At 46.6% G+C, this 14,206-nt stretch overlaps 1 protein-coding gene across 1 annotated transcript in view; it reads left to right on the plus strand.

Moving 5' to 3' along the window:
* The window catches only part of mapkbp1 (mitogen-activated protein kinase binding protein 1), a 67,721-nt gene that overhangs the window by 29,382 nt on the left and 24,133 nt on the right, over nt 1-14,206 (plus strand). The window contains exons 18-27 of the mRNA XM_085768154.1: nt 598-673; nt 767-878; nt 1,790-1,853; nt 2,568-2,696; nt 3,334-3,458; nt 3,544-3,584; nt 4,190-4,342; nt 5,379-5,510; nt 9,052-9,179; nt 10,426-10,544. Of these exons, the coding sequence (XP_085624280.1) occupies nt 598-673; nt 767-878; nt 1,790-1,853; nt 2,568-2,696; nt 3,334-3,458; nt 3,544-3,584; nt 4,190-4,342; nt 5,379-5,510; nt 9,052-9,179; nt 10,426-10,544 (1,079 nt within the window). The remainder of the gene's footprint in view (nt 1-597; nt 674-766; nt 879-1,789; nt 1,854-2,567; nt 2,697-3,333; nt 3,459-3,543; nt 3,585-4,189; nt 4,343-5,378; nt 5,511-9,051; nt 9,180-10,425; nt 10,545-14,206) is intronic.

Genomic DNA, 14,206 nt, shown 5'->3' on the forward strand with positions numbered 1-14,206 from the left:
ACTGTTGTGTGTCCCGACCGTGAGCTGTGGCTATTAGCTTAGCTCGTCAGATCGTATTTCCTCCATATTCTACTACAGTTTCTTTATCAGATTGATTTAATGCTGCCTGTTAATGTTCGGATGCTGCTGCCCAACTCCTGCTGCTCAGGCAAACGGAGCGAAGGCAAATACGTCTGAGGAGTTTTTTTTGGTAAATTGCCTAAATAAATCGTAGCTAACATGCTAATTAGCTTCCTCTTCTTCTCTGGCAAAACACGACCGGCCGCATTGCATTGTGGGATACGGGAGTAGAAAGTAGTGTACATCGCTTGTTCACTCAGTTTCGCGGTGCATTGTGGGTGTTTTGCAGTGCACTACATAGTGGATGAAATTAATCGCGGAGAATCCGAACAACACTACAAAATGTTGAACAGACTATATAGTTAGTGAACTACATCCGTGATAGGAGAGATTTACTACACAGCCTGACTTTGTCTTCTATTGAACATCTTCTGAAGTCAGTCAGGCTGCATGTTAATCCACCTGCAGCTCCAACAAACACGTCTGCAGCAAGATTAGGATTAACCCCTCCCCCTTGTGTGTGTGTGTGTCCTGCAGGATCTTCAACATCAGCAATGGGAAACAGAAGAAGGTGTATAAAGGTTCTCTGGGAGAGGACGGTACTCTCATCAAGGTACTGTATGTCGGTCACTATGGAGACCGCCGGTCAGTCTGCTGTTACCATGGCGACGGGACACAGTCATTAACCCCCCCCCTCCTCCTCCAGGTGCAGATCGACCCGTCTGGACTCTACGTCGCCACCTCCTGTTCAGACAAGAACATCAGCATCTTCGACCTGTACTCAGGGGAGTGTGTGGCCTCCATGTTCGGACACTCAGGTGTGTGTGTGTGTGTGTGTGTGTGTGTGTGTGTGTGTGTGTGTGTGTGTGTGTGTGTGTCTGTGTCTGTGTGTGTGTACATGAATACACAGCTCTGGTCAAAATGAAGTGAGTAATGAGTCAAAATAACAAAACATATGAAGTCTTTTCAGACCTTGAATAATAATAATGCAAAGAAAACACATTCATATTGATTCCATTTAACTTAGCAACAAGTTTATTAATCAATTTTAATTAATGTTTAATCAGCAGTGTTTTTTATAATAGTAAAATAGTTTAAAAAAGTAATAAAAACAGCTTGCACCGACAATTAAAGGTAACAAACCTACTGCTATGACTATAGGGATTATGGTGATGGGCCAGTTTGACAAAATGTTGAACTATCCCTTTAAGTGTTATTAAAGTTTATTTGCATAAAGAAGTTCAACATGTTGTTAAAGGGACAATGAGGAGTTTTGTTAAAGCGAAGTGTTTTCCACACTACATTTATGAGCCTCCGCACCGTGAAATTCTTTGACCGGCGCAAGACAGACTCATGTTTTCATTCATCAAGAATTAAAGTCAGAGGTTGGAAGACGATCACATACCGTCGTAGTTCCCACCATAAACGGAGATTCATACGGCGGCGTTATTCTCATGACTCGCCACGAAACCGAAAGTAAAGAAACGCTGGTCGGCTCGCCCAGCATTTCCACCACCACTAATAATAACAAAATAACCATAGAGACAAAACCATAGATTTATCTAAAATGGACCATTAACAAGTGGTAACGGAGATTCATCCACATTAATATCAGACTTTTTATAACCAAATAGAAACTCCTGGTTGTCCCTTTAAACTGTGTGATGTCACCGTATCTGGATGAGGTCATAGGTCACATGTCACTCCTCTGTCCCGTGTCGTCTCTCAGAGATCGTCACCGGTCTGAAGTTCAGCAGCGACTGCAGACACCTGATCACCGTGTCAGGAGACAGGTGAGTCCTCGCCAGCGCCGCGGCCAATCAGCTCAGGCCTCGGCGCCACGGCCAATCAGCTGCAGGCCTCTGTCACTACAACCTGTCTGTGTGTCATCTCTCAGCTGGGCTACAGGTGTAAACTTCTAGTCTTTATATCTGGTATCTGGGGCATGTGCATCAGTTGGCTGTGAGGGGCCTTCAGATGGCCGGCCTCCCTAAAAGAATTCAATTCAATTCAATTCAATTAACTTTATTAATCCCGAAGGAGGGAAATTTGTTTGTCCCAGCAGCACACAACAATAAAAACAAATACACAATATAAAAATAGACAGATAAATACTCCCGGCACACACACACATTTCATTAAAAATATGGTCAGCTAGACTGCCCAGGTCTGGAGACTATATGTGTTATAAAGAAGAGCTGAACAGCTGGCCAGGTGCTGCTCAGTCTCAGTTATTATTGGTAGCTGCTCAGTCTGGAGGAGAAGATGTTTATTGTATCCTTGAATGTCTGTTTTCTATCTGATCTGAGGTCAGTTTGTCTGTAACTGTGTTCAGCTGCCCAGACGCTTTGTGTCTGACCGTCTTCCATTGTCAACTGCACTGGCAGAGTTTATGTCCCCTGTGCAAGAACCCTTGTACTTCTTTATTATGTGGGCATAAATAAATATTTAAAATGTGTGTGTGTTTGTGTGTGTGTGTGTGTGTGTGTGTGTGTGTGTGTGTGCAGCTGTATCTTCGTGTGGCGTCTCAGTCCGGAGCTGACCATCAGGATGAGGCAGCGACTCTCTGAGCTGCGGCCGAGCGGCGGGAACCTCAGCTCCCAGAATGCACCTCAGCAGAAAGCAGGAAACCTCAGGTGAAATGAGATAAAAGATAAAATAAAATGTTACAGACAGAGGTGTAGCGGTCGTTGGACTTGAGGGTGCAGCGTCCCCCCCAGTCTTTTTTTTTTGAGAGGAACTAAGCTGGATTTTCCCGTGGCTCTGCTACATTTTCACCTTCATTAAAAAGCTCTGGAGTAATTGTAATCTGCATTCTTTTGTTATATCCACCGCTCCATCTATTTTTTGATGGCTTTGTTGTCAACAAATGCACATGGCCAGGCAGAGGTGTAGCAAAGTAAAGGGCAATTTCCACTGGATGCAGATTCGTTTCAATTCTGTGTGAGTTTCATGCATCATGTGTTGTGATTAGGTACTAGGCCTACTAGGTCTGGTCTAGAAGTTGTTTGTCTAGAGATTATAACACTTTGTCTTGGACTTTCAACACTTTGGAGTGAATGATTGACAATTAAACATTACAGTCTTGTTCAGTGACGCTAAACTCTCTGTGGCAGTGGATGGTATTTCAATGACGTCACAGACTTGGTATTTAGATGGCGTCCACCCAGTAAAAAAAATCCCCACTACACCACTGGTTACATATTTGTACTGTTGCTATGGAAACAGACTTTATCTAAAGTCAGATGAAACTATATTTCCGTGTGTCAGCAGCGTGGGGGCGGAGCCTCCTCGAGTCGTCACCATGTCGTCGGACAGCGACAAAGAGGAGGAGGAGGAGGAAGAGGAGGAGCTCCGCTGTCCTTATATGGTCACGGCCGGAGGCCTGGAGGAGGCAGGTGTGTTGTCATGGTGACGGGGACACAGGTGAACAGGAAGCAGCGGACGGAGTTTAAACGTGTGTTTTCTGCTTTTTCTTTTCAGACGAGACGTTCGAGTGTCTGGACGCTCAGCGGCGCCGCAAGGTGACGAGTCTCCGTCATGACATCACGTTTCACCGTTTACATGTTTATATGATGACATCACGTTTACACCTTATTTACATGTTTATATTAGAGCTCTGTAAAAGAGAGTAGTGACAGCATTGGTCCAATGGCAGCGCCTCCTGGTGGAGGAATATGGGTTTTACTAAAGAACTGACATCTCTGCATTGTTGGTGAATGAGCAGTGTGGTGTTTTCAATCATTTAAGGACATTTATAGATCACCCACGTTAATAGCATCATTGAGGATCCTTTACAGATAAACATTAACACATAGGAGAGTAAAAAAACAGTTGTCTACATTAATGTTTCAATCTACATTTAGTAATAAACAAATTCTAAGTATAATCTGATATGACCAAGACACCTAAAAACAAAAACACGGCCGTTTTCATCAATTTACCAGCAAGTGGGCAACACACATACATTGGAGTGAATGGGTTTTCTGGGCGCTGTTGCAACACCCATATCCTGCCACTAGGGGGCATGAGGCTTTAACCACGGGAGTCAATGGCGGTCCTTACTCTCTTTTCCACTGCTCTAGTTTATATGATGACATCATGTTTCAAGATGTGACTCCGCCCACAGGTGGTGTCGTCAGGTCGACTCCCTCGCCGCCGCTGGTCCAGGAGGACGGGCAGCGCCGACGGCGTCCTGATGGTGAAGTCCATGTTGGACCTGAGGCTGCTGGACTCGTACTGTCCCGACGGGCCGGGGGCGGGGCCGGGGGCGGGGTCAGAGGTCAGGACGCCACTAACTTTACTTTACTTTATTAGTTTATTTAGTCGGGACAGAGCATATTAATGGACAGTGAGTACTAGAGTACCCACAGTAAATACACCGGATTTAGCACATGTGCTAAATTACATCCGTAGTCCCCAAAACAATACAACTATTAACATAAATATCTGCACCACACTGCTCATATAAGTCCATGAAGACGGAGGACCAGTAGATAACAGGAAAGGTACATAGTTACAGGGTTGGACATGATTCTTTAAATTGTAAAAAAAAATATATATATATAATCTATATAGCTGCAATTTAACATGATTCATTGAAATGTAAAAATATATATCTATACAGTTGCAGTTGACATGATTCATTAAAATATATTCATTGTGTTTCATTGTCCGTTATATGACGAGGCCAGAACAGGCAGTTTTTGTTTCAGAAAATGCAAAATGTGAAGCCTGAGTTGTTTTAGGTTGATGATGATGATGATGACGAGGTAAAGTTGGAATGGTTCTTCAGAAAAGAAGTCTTTACTAGAGCTACTTTCATAAAAAGTGCCTGGTCAAAAAAAAAAAGTGAATTATTTATGTGAATTCCATGTGGTTTTTGTTTTTGTTTTGTCTGTGCTCTGATGATTTTGTTTGGTGTCTAAATATGAAATGTGTCTTGTAAGCCCTTATAGGCTGGGCGCCTTAATTGGGGCACGACACTTAAATAAATATAAATTCATTCATTCATTCATATAAAAATATAAATCTATACAGTTGTGCTTAACATGATTCGTTGAATTATAAAAAAAAATATATATATATCTATACAATTGCAATTGACATGATTCATCGAAATATAAAAATATATCTATACAGATGTGGCTGACATGGTTAGTTGAAATATAAAAATATAAATCTATAAAGTTGTGATTGAGATGATTAATTGAAAAAAAACATTTAATTACACATGCTCGGGCTAAACTAGTTTACTGAAAAACACCAATGAACCTGAACCGGTCAACAAAGTGTTAATGTTTTGTTTCCCCCCTTAGACCCGCCCCCCAGGTGTCTGTCTCACCCCCAGCAGCCCGAGGAGGCGGGGCCAGGCGGCGGAGGAGGCGGGGCTTCACAGGACCAATCAGGAGCTGGGCAGCACCGTCAGTCTGCAGGTCTCCACCGCCTGGGTGAGAGAACCAGAACCGGACCAGGGGCCTCATTTATCAAAGAGGGTGTAAAACTGCTACAAAAGTTTTGCATACCGCGAAAAGACGAAAATGGCGTACACCCAGGGTTCAAACTTAACTTTTTTGCTCACTGGCCAACTGGCTAGTGAGCTTTAAAAATCTACTGGCCAGAAAGATTTTTTACTGGCCAAAAATGATGTATAGCTGTTTTGTATATTTTTCATTGTGTTGAACTGTTATAATACACTCATACGCATTTTAACACATATCATAGCTATTAGCATATTTTTGTTTGGAATAAAGGAGTCAAGTTTGCCTTTTTTTTTTCCTAAAAGGTTTATTTTAGGGATGCACATGGTCGTTTCTAAGGCTTATTGAGCGAAGTTAGAGTGAACAGCTCTGAACCATTAACCTATAACAAGAACTTGACCGAATAATACTATCAGTTAATTATATATTTTTTTATTAGCTCCTTATGTCGTCAACTCATGGGGGCGTGTCGACACAGGCAAACTTCCACTGCCTTCAGTCATATTTAGTAGCTAAAAGTTTCACAGGAGGACTGACACTGTGCACCATGAAGGAAGATCAGACAATAAATGTAGCTACACGGACATAGATGTGCATCACCTGTAACAACGGCGCTGAAAAAAAAAAAAAAAGGTCGCAGGTCTCCTGCAGCTCCACAGAGGAGCTGTCAGAGGAGCTCCGCTGGTCCTCTCTCTTCAGTCTGGTGTTTGGCTGCACTTTCAATAAGAAAAGTTCCATATGAGCGCGATCAGCAGAGACAGAGCACAATGGATGTGGCATTGATCAGATATCGCAGCGCACATGTTTATTTAACGGCAAAAAAAAAAAAAAAAAAAATCGGAGCGATGTTTTTTTGCCGTTAAATAAACATGTGCGCTGCGATATCTGATCAATGCCACATCCATTGTGCTCTGTCTCTGCTGATCGCTCTCATATGGAACTTTTCTTATTGAAAGTGCAGCCAAACACCAGACTGAAGAGAGAGGACCAGCAGCTCCTCTGACAGCTCCTCTGTGGAGCTGCAGGAGAGCTGCGACGTCTTTTTATTTTTTTATTGCAGCGCTGTTATTACAGGTGATGCACATTTATAATTGATCCATGTTAAATACACACGTGCGCCGCCAGCGTTGTAATCGGTCACAAATCATTGCTATACGGCATGTTGTGAGCTTGAAGGTCTGCATGACACCGGATCACAACCCAAGCGTCACAGCCGGGTCGGGAGGAACAGTAACAACAACGAAGTAGTTGGATTTTTTTTCACTCGCCAGAGTGGCCAGTCAGCCGGCTTCCTTTACTCGCCAAAGCATCAAAGTTAGTCGCCACTGGCGACTGGCGACCGCTAATTTTGAACCCTGCGTACACCCGAAATATTTACACCTTTTTCAGATCAATCAAACTGTGCGTACGCACAACTCTCCGCAATAGATCACACCGGACCCAAGAATGGTGCACACGTGAACACACCTCTTACTCCGCCCCCAGAACGCCATATATGGTCAGCACGTGCATATTAATTAGCCATGTGCGCTCTGTGGAGCGGCTACAAAGTGACAACAAAGACAGCGGGGGGGGGGGGGGGGGGGGGGGCGGGGGAGCGAGATACACGGCATCGGGCAATAACTCAGTCAGAAAAATGATCTTGCATTTTAATAAGCTACAATAAAAACAAAAACTTCCCAAATATCAACAGAAGGGAGCAGAAAGAAGAATAATCTTATGTAGAATCTGCCCCTTTATCCCAGAAAATCTTTTTTTTTTTTTTTTTTTTTACACCTAGATGTTAAAACAATGTAAAGCAGGATTTCCACGATAGTTACCATTACTTTGCTGCTTTCCACTACACAGTTACAGCTCTACTGGACTCGGTTTAGGTCATTTTCCATTAACGTTACGTTGTCTCACTCTTTATTCTCTCGTCAGCTCCAAACTCACGTGCACCTCGTTAACTCAGGTGACAGATTAATAACAGTCTCAGTAGCTGCAGATCAGTGTGCGCTGCTGCCGATGTGTTTTTAAACTTGGCGAGTTTGATCCTTGTCGGACAGTGATCATCAACTGGCGGCCCGCGGGCCGAATCCGGCCCGCCGAACCTTCCAATCCGGCCCGCGACTGAGTTCTAATAGTTTACAAGTACCTATATTTCTCGGTCTCCCGTTGTGTGCGCCTGTCAGTCAATGCGCTGGGACACGGAGACACGCAGACGCGCTCAGTGTTTGTGTGCCTGTGAGTCCCTGCACTGGGATTAGGAAACGCCGCGGTACCCAAAGCACCGTGCATGAAAGTTTAGAGAGCCGACTGGACTGCAGGGTTTTCCCTGCCTGTCTGCAGAGGCGAGCTGGGTGATTTTGGCCGCTGCCTTAGTTAAACTGGGTGTGCACGGACGGACCGTTCAGATGTAGCGTATTTTGCGCACTCAAACCCATTCAGTGTCATGCGCGCTCGAACGATGCGGTAGCGGCGCGTGTTTGATGCCACTCGGTTGTTTTTATTTGTGCATGTCTGTGGCGCACAGCTGCACGGACCTGCTTCTCCCTCCGGTGTTCAATTCAATTCAATTCAATTCAATTCAAAAAACCTTATTTATCCCCGAGGGGCAATTGTCCCGGTTCCCCCTCGGCCTGCATCTCTCCTACTGTTTCCCACTGAGCTCTGCCCGTGTGTGGAAAAACGTCGCCTCCGAGATGTTGTGTATTAGAGAAACACTACTGACTACTCAGGACTACTGACTTGTATCATCAGAACCAATTGTCAGCCTCCTTTCATATTTAGGCTGAAAATCACAGGGCAAGTCAGCAGTGTAAAGCTCCAGCATGTATCTGAAAGTCCAGCTGTCAAGATTTTTCATTTTATATCATACCAAACACCAAAGATATGTATAAATGAAAATTATGAGCTTACAGGTAAAATAGAAATAAATTATTAGGCAAAAAGGTGAATTTAATTTCAGTCTCGGCCTATTTGAATGTCCGGCCCCCGAGGTGTGGGTTGAGAAAGATTCTGGCCCTTCAACAAATATAGTTGATGACCCCTGCACTAGAGTGTGTAAAAGCAAAAAAGCAAAATCCTCAATCCGCTCTGTTTATTAATTAACATATAGCCTAGTGTTATTATAGAGCGGGTTGGATTGCCAGCATCAACGGCCCACCACTACCACAATTACTTCAAAGAAATCCTACTGTCTCTTCTAAATGTACTCCGCTCCTCTCTCCCTCTCACACTGCAGTTCTCTGACTCAGCAACGGTGTCGCCAATTCCTCCTGTTCCTCAAAAAAGGTGTAGATCACGGTACGCCAGGGTCAAAATGGGTGTAAATGTCCGCACTTTTCCCCGTCAGGTTTTGGCTTGATAGATCCCAAATTTGGCGGAGAAAAGTGCGTACGCACAAAACGGGGGGAAAAGGGTGTAAAAAAAGGTGTATCCACAATGATAAATGAGGCCCCAGAACCGAGACCAGAACCTGAGAACCGGGTCGGTGGCGCTGACGTCATGTGTCTCTGTCTCTGTCCAGGTGGAGGACGACGAGGCCAGGACCAATCAGAGGCCGGACTTCATCCTGCTGTCCAATCAGAGCCCAGACAGGGAAGAGCCAGTGCTGTATCCTGACCAATGGGAGGACAGAGTGAGCCTGGCAGGCAGGTAGGACGCCCCCCCCCAGGATTTATCTCATTTCTCTACAATATCTCCAAAACTTCACACCATTGGCCCGAATTTGAAAACAAAAAGTAACGTTCTTCTAGCCTGGGTTTACCCATAATGCCTTGCACACGATTCTATTCGCTCTGCAAGTCGGCCTGGAAACCATAGACCCAACTTTTCCCTAAACGAGGGAGCCAATCACAGAACGAGGGAGGGGGCAGCAAGACGATGACGACACATCGAAGCGACTTAGTTGATAGCTTGTCGATCCAACATGGCGGCAGACACTTTACATTTCGATGCAGCGCTAGGAAGTGTTTTAAGTCGTTTAGACCACAAGTTTATTTTGAAAAAAGAGCAACGTTTGGCAAGCGGCTTTCTGTGGCTCTACATACGTCATCGGGTTGATTGATATGATTGGCTATAAGCTACGTACAGACGCATCTGATAGACATTCTTAGCGCCCAATCAACAGCTCTGGGCTTTCGTAAACCACGCCTCAAATACGAAACAACGAACGGGTGGTTCCCAGACCGAATCCCAATCTACATTGACAAAAGGCAATGCTAACCGTTTCGCCAAGAGGTCAATGACCACTTGGCAAGTGGGTTAGCACGTCTTTTATGGGCGAGTGAGTTTACCTTCAGTACCGCTAACCGCCACACGCCGTCACTTCTCCTGACTGGTCCCTGGTGACTGTGGCGATACCCTCAGACCTCCGTTACACCAGAACTAATATTTGTGTATTTCTGGTGTTTGTTTCAAAATGTTGTCCAATGGGGTGCGTTGTCTAATTTAGGGTCCTTGATGTAAAACAGTTTGAGAACCACCTCTAACAGTGCCTTCACACCGGGCGCAAGGCGAATTTTTCGCGCGATAAGATTACATACACAGTCAATGTAAAGACGCGAATGGACGCGAAATTGTGCCCGCGCCGCGAATGACGCAAATGGCGCGACGCGAATGAAGCAAACATGGGAAATTCGCCTGTTAGCGCAAGTTCAAAATATTGAACTCAAGCGAAATATTCGCGCGAATGTCGCAAGTAAAAACTAATATTCCAGCGGGCAAACTCGAGCGATTAGTGCGAGGCGAATATTTTACTCGCGCCCGGTGAATGCACTGTAAACCTTTTAACTCTGCCCCTCCTGGCCCCGCCCCCTTTGACCCCGCCCCCTTTAACCCCGCCCCTCTTGGCCCTGCCCCCTTTAACCCCGCCCCCTTTCACCCCGCCCCCCTGTGTCAGTGAGTTCCAGGTGAAGGAGGCGTGTCCAGGTGGACGACAGGACAAACCGAGTCCAGACAGCGGCTGCTCACTGGGCTTCAGCTCCAGACTGTCCAGTCCAGACAGACCAGCAGGAGAGGGTGAGACAGCTGTCTGTCTCTACCTGTCTGTCTCTACCTGTCTGTCTCTCTACCTGTCTGTCTCTACCTGTCTGTCTCTACCTGTCTGTCTCACCTGTCTGTCTCTACCTGTCTGTCTGTCTCTACCTGTCTGTCTACCTGTCTGTCTCTACCTGTCTGTCTGTCTCTACCTGTCTGTCTACCTGTCTGTCTACCTGTCTGTCTGTCTGTCTGTCTCTACCTGTCTGTCTGTCTCTACCTGTCTGTCTCTACCTGTCTGTCTCTACCTGTCTGTCTACCTGTCTGTCTGTCTCTACCTGTCTGTCTACCTGTCTGTCTACCTGTCTGTCTGTCTCTACCTGTCTGTCTCTACCTGTCTGTCTCACCTGTCTGTCTGTCTCTACCTGTCTGTCTCACCTGTCTGTCTACCTGTCTGTCTGTCTCTACCTGTCTGTCTCACCTGTCTGTCTCACCTGTCTGTCTCTACCTGTCTGTCTCACCTGTCTGTCTCTACCTGTCTGTCTCTCTACCTGTCTGTCTCTACCTGTCTGTCTCACCTGTCTGTCTCACCTGTCTGTCTCTACCTGTCTGTCTACCTGTCTGTCTGTCTCTACCTGTCTGTCTCTACCTGTCTGTCTCACCTGTCTGTCTGTCTCTACCTGTCTGTCTCACCTGTCTGTCTCACCTGTCTGTCTCTACCTGTCTGTCTCACCTGTCTGTCTCTACCTGTCTGTCTCTCTACCTGTCTGTCTCTACCTGTCTGTCTCACCTGTCTGTCTCACCTGTCTGTCTCTACCTGTCTGTCTCTCTACCTGTCTGTCTCTACCTGTCTGTCTCTCTACCTGTCTGTCTCACCTGTCTGTCTCTACCTGTCTGTCTCTCTACCTGTCTGTCTCACCTGTCTGTCTCACCTGTCTGTCTCTACCTGTCTGTCTCTACCTGTCTGTCTACCTGTCTGTCTGTCTCTACCTGTCTGTCTCTACCTGTCTGTCTCTACCTGTCTGTCTCTACCTGTCTGTCTCTCTGTCTGTCTCTCACCTGTCTGTCTCTCACCTGTCTGTCTCACCTGTCTGTCTCTACCTGTCTGTCTCTACCTGTCTGTCTACCTGTCTGTCTGTCTCTACCTGTCTGTCTCTACCTGTCTGTCTCTACCTGTCTGTCTCTACCTGTCTGTCTCTACCTGTCTGTCTCTCTGTCTGTCTCTCACCTGTCTGTCTCTCACCTGTCTGTCTCTACCTGTCTGTCTCTACCTGTCTGTCTCTACCTGTCTGTCTCTCACCTGTCTGTCTGTCTCACCTGTCTGTCTCTACCTGTCTGTCTCTACCTGTCTGTCTCTACCTGTCTGTCTCACCTGTCTGTCTCTACCTGTCTGTCTCTACCTGTCTGTCTCACCTGTCTGTCTCTACCTGTCTGTCTCTCTACCTGTCTGTCTCTACCTGTCTGTCTCACCTGTCTGTCTCACCTGTCTGTCTCTACCTGTCTGTCTCTCTACCTGTCTGTCTCTACCTGTCTGTCTCTCTACCTGTCTGTCTCACCTGTCTGTCTCTACCTGTCTGTCTCTCTACCTGTCTGTCTCACCTGTCTGTCTCACCTGTCTGTCTCTACCTGTCTGTCTCTACCTGTCTGTCTACCTGTCTGTCTGTCTCTACCTGTCTGTCTCTACCTGTCTGTCTCTACCTGTCTGTCTCTACCTGTCTGTCTCTACCTGTCTGTCTCTCTGTCTGTCTCTCACCTGTCTGTCTCTCACCTGTCTGTCTCTACCTGTCTGTCTCTACCTGTCTGTCTCTACCTGTCTGTCTCTCTGTCTGTCTCTCACCTGTCTGTCTGTCTCACCTGTCTGTCTCTACCTGTCTGTCTCTACCTGTCTGTCTCTACCTGTCTGTCTCTCTACCTGTCTGTCTCTACCTGTCTGTCTCACCTGTCTGTCTCACCTGTCTGTCTCTACCTGTCTGTCTCTACCTGTCTGTCTACCTGTCTGTCTGTCTCTACCTGTCTGTCTCTACCTGTCTGTCTCTACCTGTCTGTCTCTCTGTCTGTCTCTCACCTGTCTGTCTCTCACCTGTCTGTCTCTACCTGTCTGTCTCTACCTGTCTGTCTCTACCTGTCTGTCTCTCTGTCTGTCTCTCACCTGTCTGTCTGTCTCACCTGTCTGTCTCTACCTGTCTGTCTCTACCTGTCTGTCTCTACCTGTCTGTCTCACCTGTCTGTCTCTACCTGTCTGTCTCTACCTGTCTGTCTCACCTGTCTCTCTACCTGTCTGTCTCTACCTGTCTGTCTCTACCTGTCTGTCTCTCTACCTGTCTGTCTCTACCTGTCTGTCTCACCTGTCTGTCTCTACCTGTCTGTCTCTACCTGTCTGTCTCACCTGTCTGTCTCACCTGTCTGTCTCTACCTGTCTGTCTCTCTACCTGTCTGTCTCTACCTGTCTGTCTCTCTACCTGTCTGTCTCACCTGTCTGTCTCTACCTGTCTGTCTCTCTACCTGTCTGTCTCACCTGTCTGTCTCACCTGTCTGTCTCTACCTGTCTGTCTCTACCTGTCTGTCTACCTGTCTGTCTGTCTCTACCTGTCTGTCTCTACCTGTCTGTCTCTACCTGTCTGTCTCTACCTGTCTGTCTCTCTGTCTGTCTCTCACCTGTCTGTCTCTCACCTGTCTGTCTCTACCTGTCTGTCTCTACCTGTCTGTCTCTACCTGTCTGTCTCTCTGTCTGTCTCTCACCTGTCTGTCTGTCTCACCTGTCTGTCTCTACCTGTCTGTCTCTACCTGTCTGTCTCTACCTGTCTGTCTCTCTACCTGTCTGTCTCTACCTGTCTGTCTCACCTGTCTGTCTCACCTGTCTGTCTCTACCTGTCTGTCTCTACCTGTCTGTCTACCTGTCTGTCTGTCTCTACCTGTCTGTCTCTACCTGTCTGTCTCTACCTGTCTGTCTCTACCTGTCTGTCTCTACCTGTCTGTCTCTCTGTCTGTCTCTCACCTGTCTGTCTCTCACCTGTCTGTCTCTACCTGTCTGTCTCTACCTGTCTGTCTCTACCTGTCTGTCTCTCACCTGTCTGTCTGTCTCACCTGTCTGTCTCTGTCTGTCTGTCTCTACCTGTCTGTCTCACCTGTCTGTCTCTACCTGTCTGTCTCTCTACCTGTCTGTCTCTACCTGTCTGTCTCACCTGTCTGTCTCACCTGTCTGTCTCTACCTGTCTGTCTCTCTACCTGTCTGTCTCTACCTGTCTGTCTCTCTACCTGTCTGTCTCACCTGTCTGTCTCTACCTGTCTGTCTCTCTACCTGTCTGTCTCACCTGTCTGTCTCACCTGTCTGTCTCTACCTGTCTGTCTCTACCTGTCTGTCTACCTGTCTGTCTGTCTCTACCTGTCTGTCTCTACCTGTCTGTCTCTACCTGTCTGTCTCTACCTGTCTGTCTCTCTGTCTGTCTCTCACCTGTCTGTCTCTCACCTGTCTGTCTCTACCTGTCTGTCTCTACCTGTCTGTCTCTACCTGTCTGTCTCTCTGTCTGTCTCTCACCTGTCTGTCTGTCTCACCTGTCTGTCTCTACCTGTCTGTCTCTACCTGTCTGTCTCTACCTGTCTGTCTCTCTACCTGTCTGTCTCTACCTGTCTGTCTCACCTGTCTGTCTCACCTGTCTGTCTCTACCTGTCTGTCTCTACCTGTCTGTCTACCTGTCTGTCTGTCT

Source organism: Trachurus japonicus, chromosome 22 (assembly GCF_045865225.1).
Source record: "Trachurus japonicus isolate A0001 chromosome 22, Traja_1.0".
Classification (NCBI taxonomy): domain Eukaryota; kingdom Metazoa; phylum Chordata; class Actinopteri; order Carangiformes; family Carangidae; genus Trachurus; species Trachurus japonicus.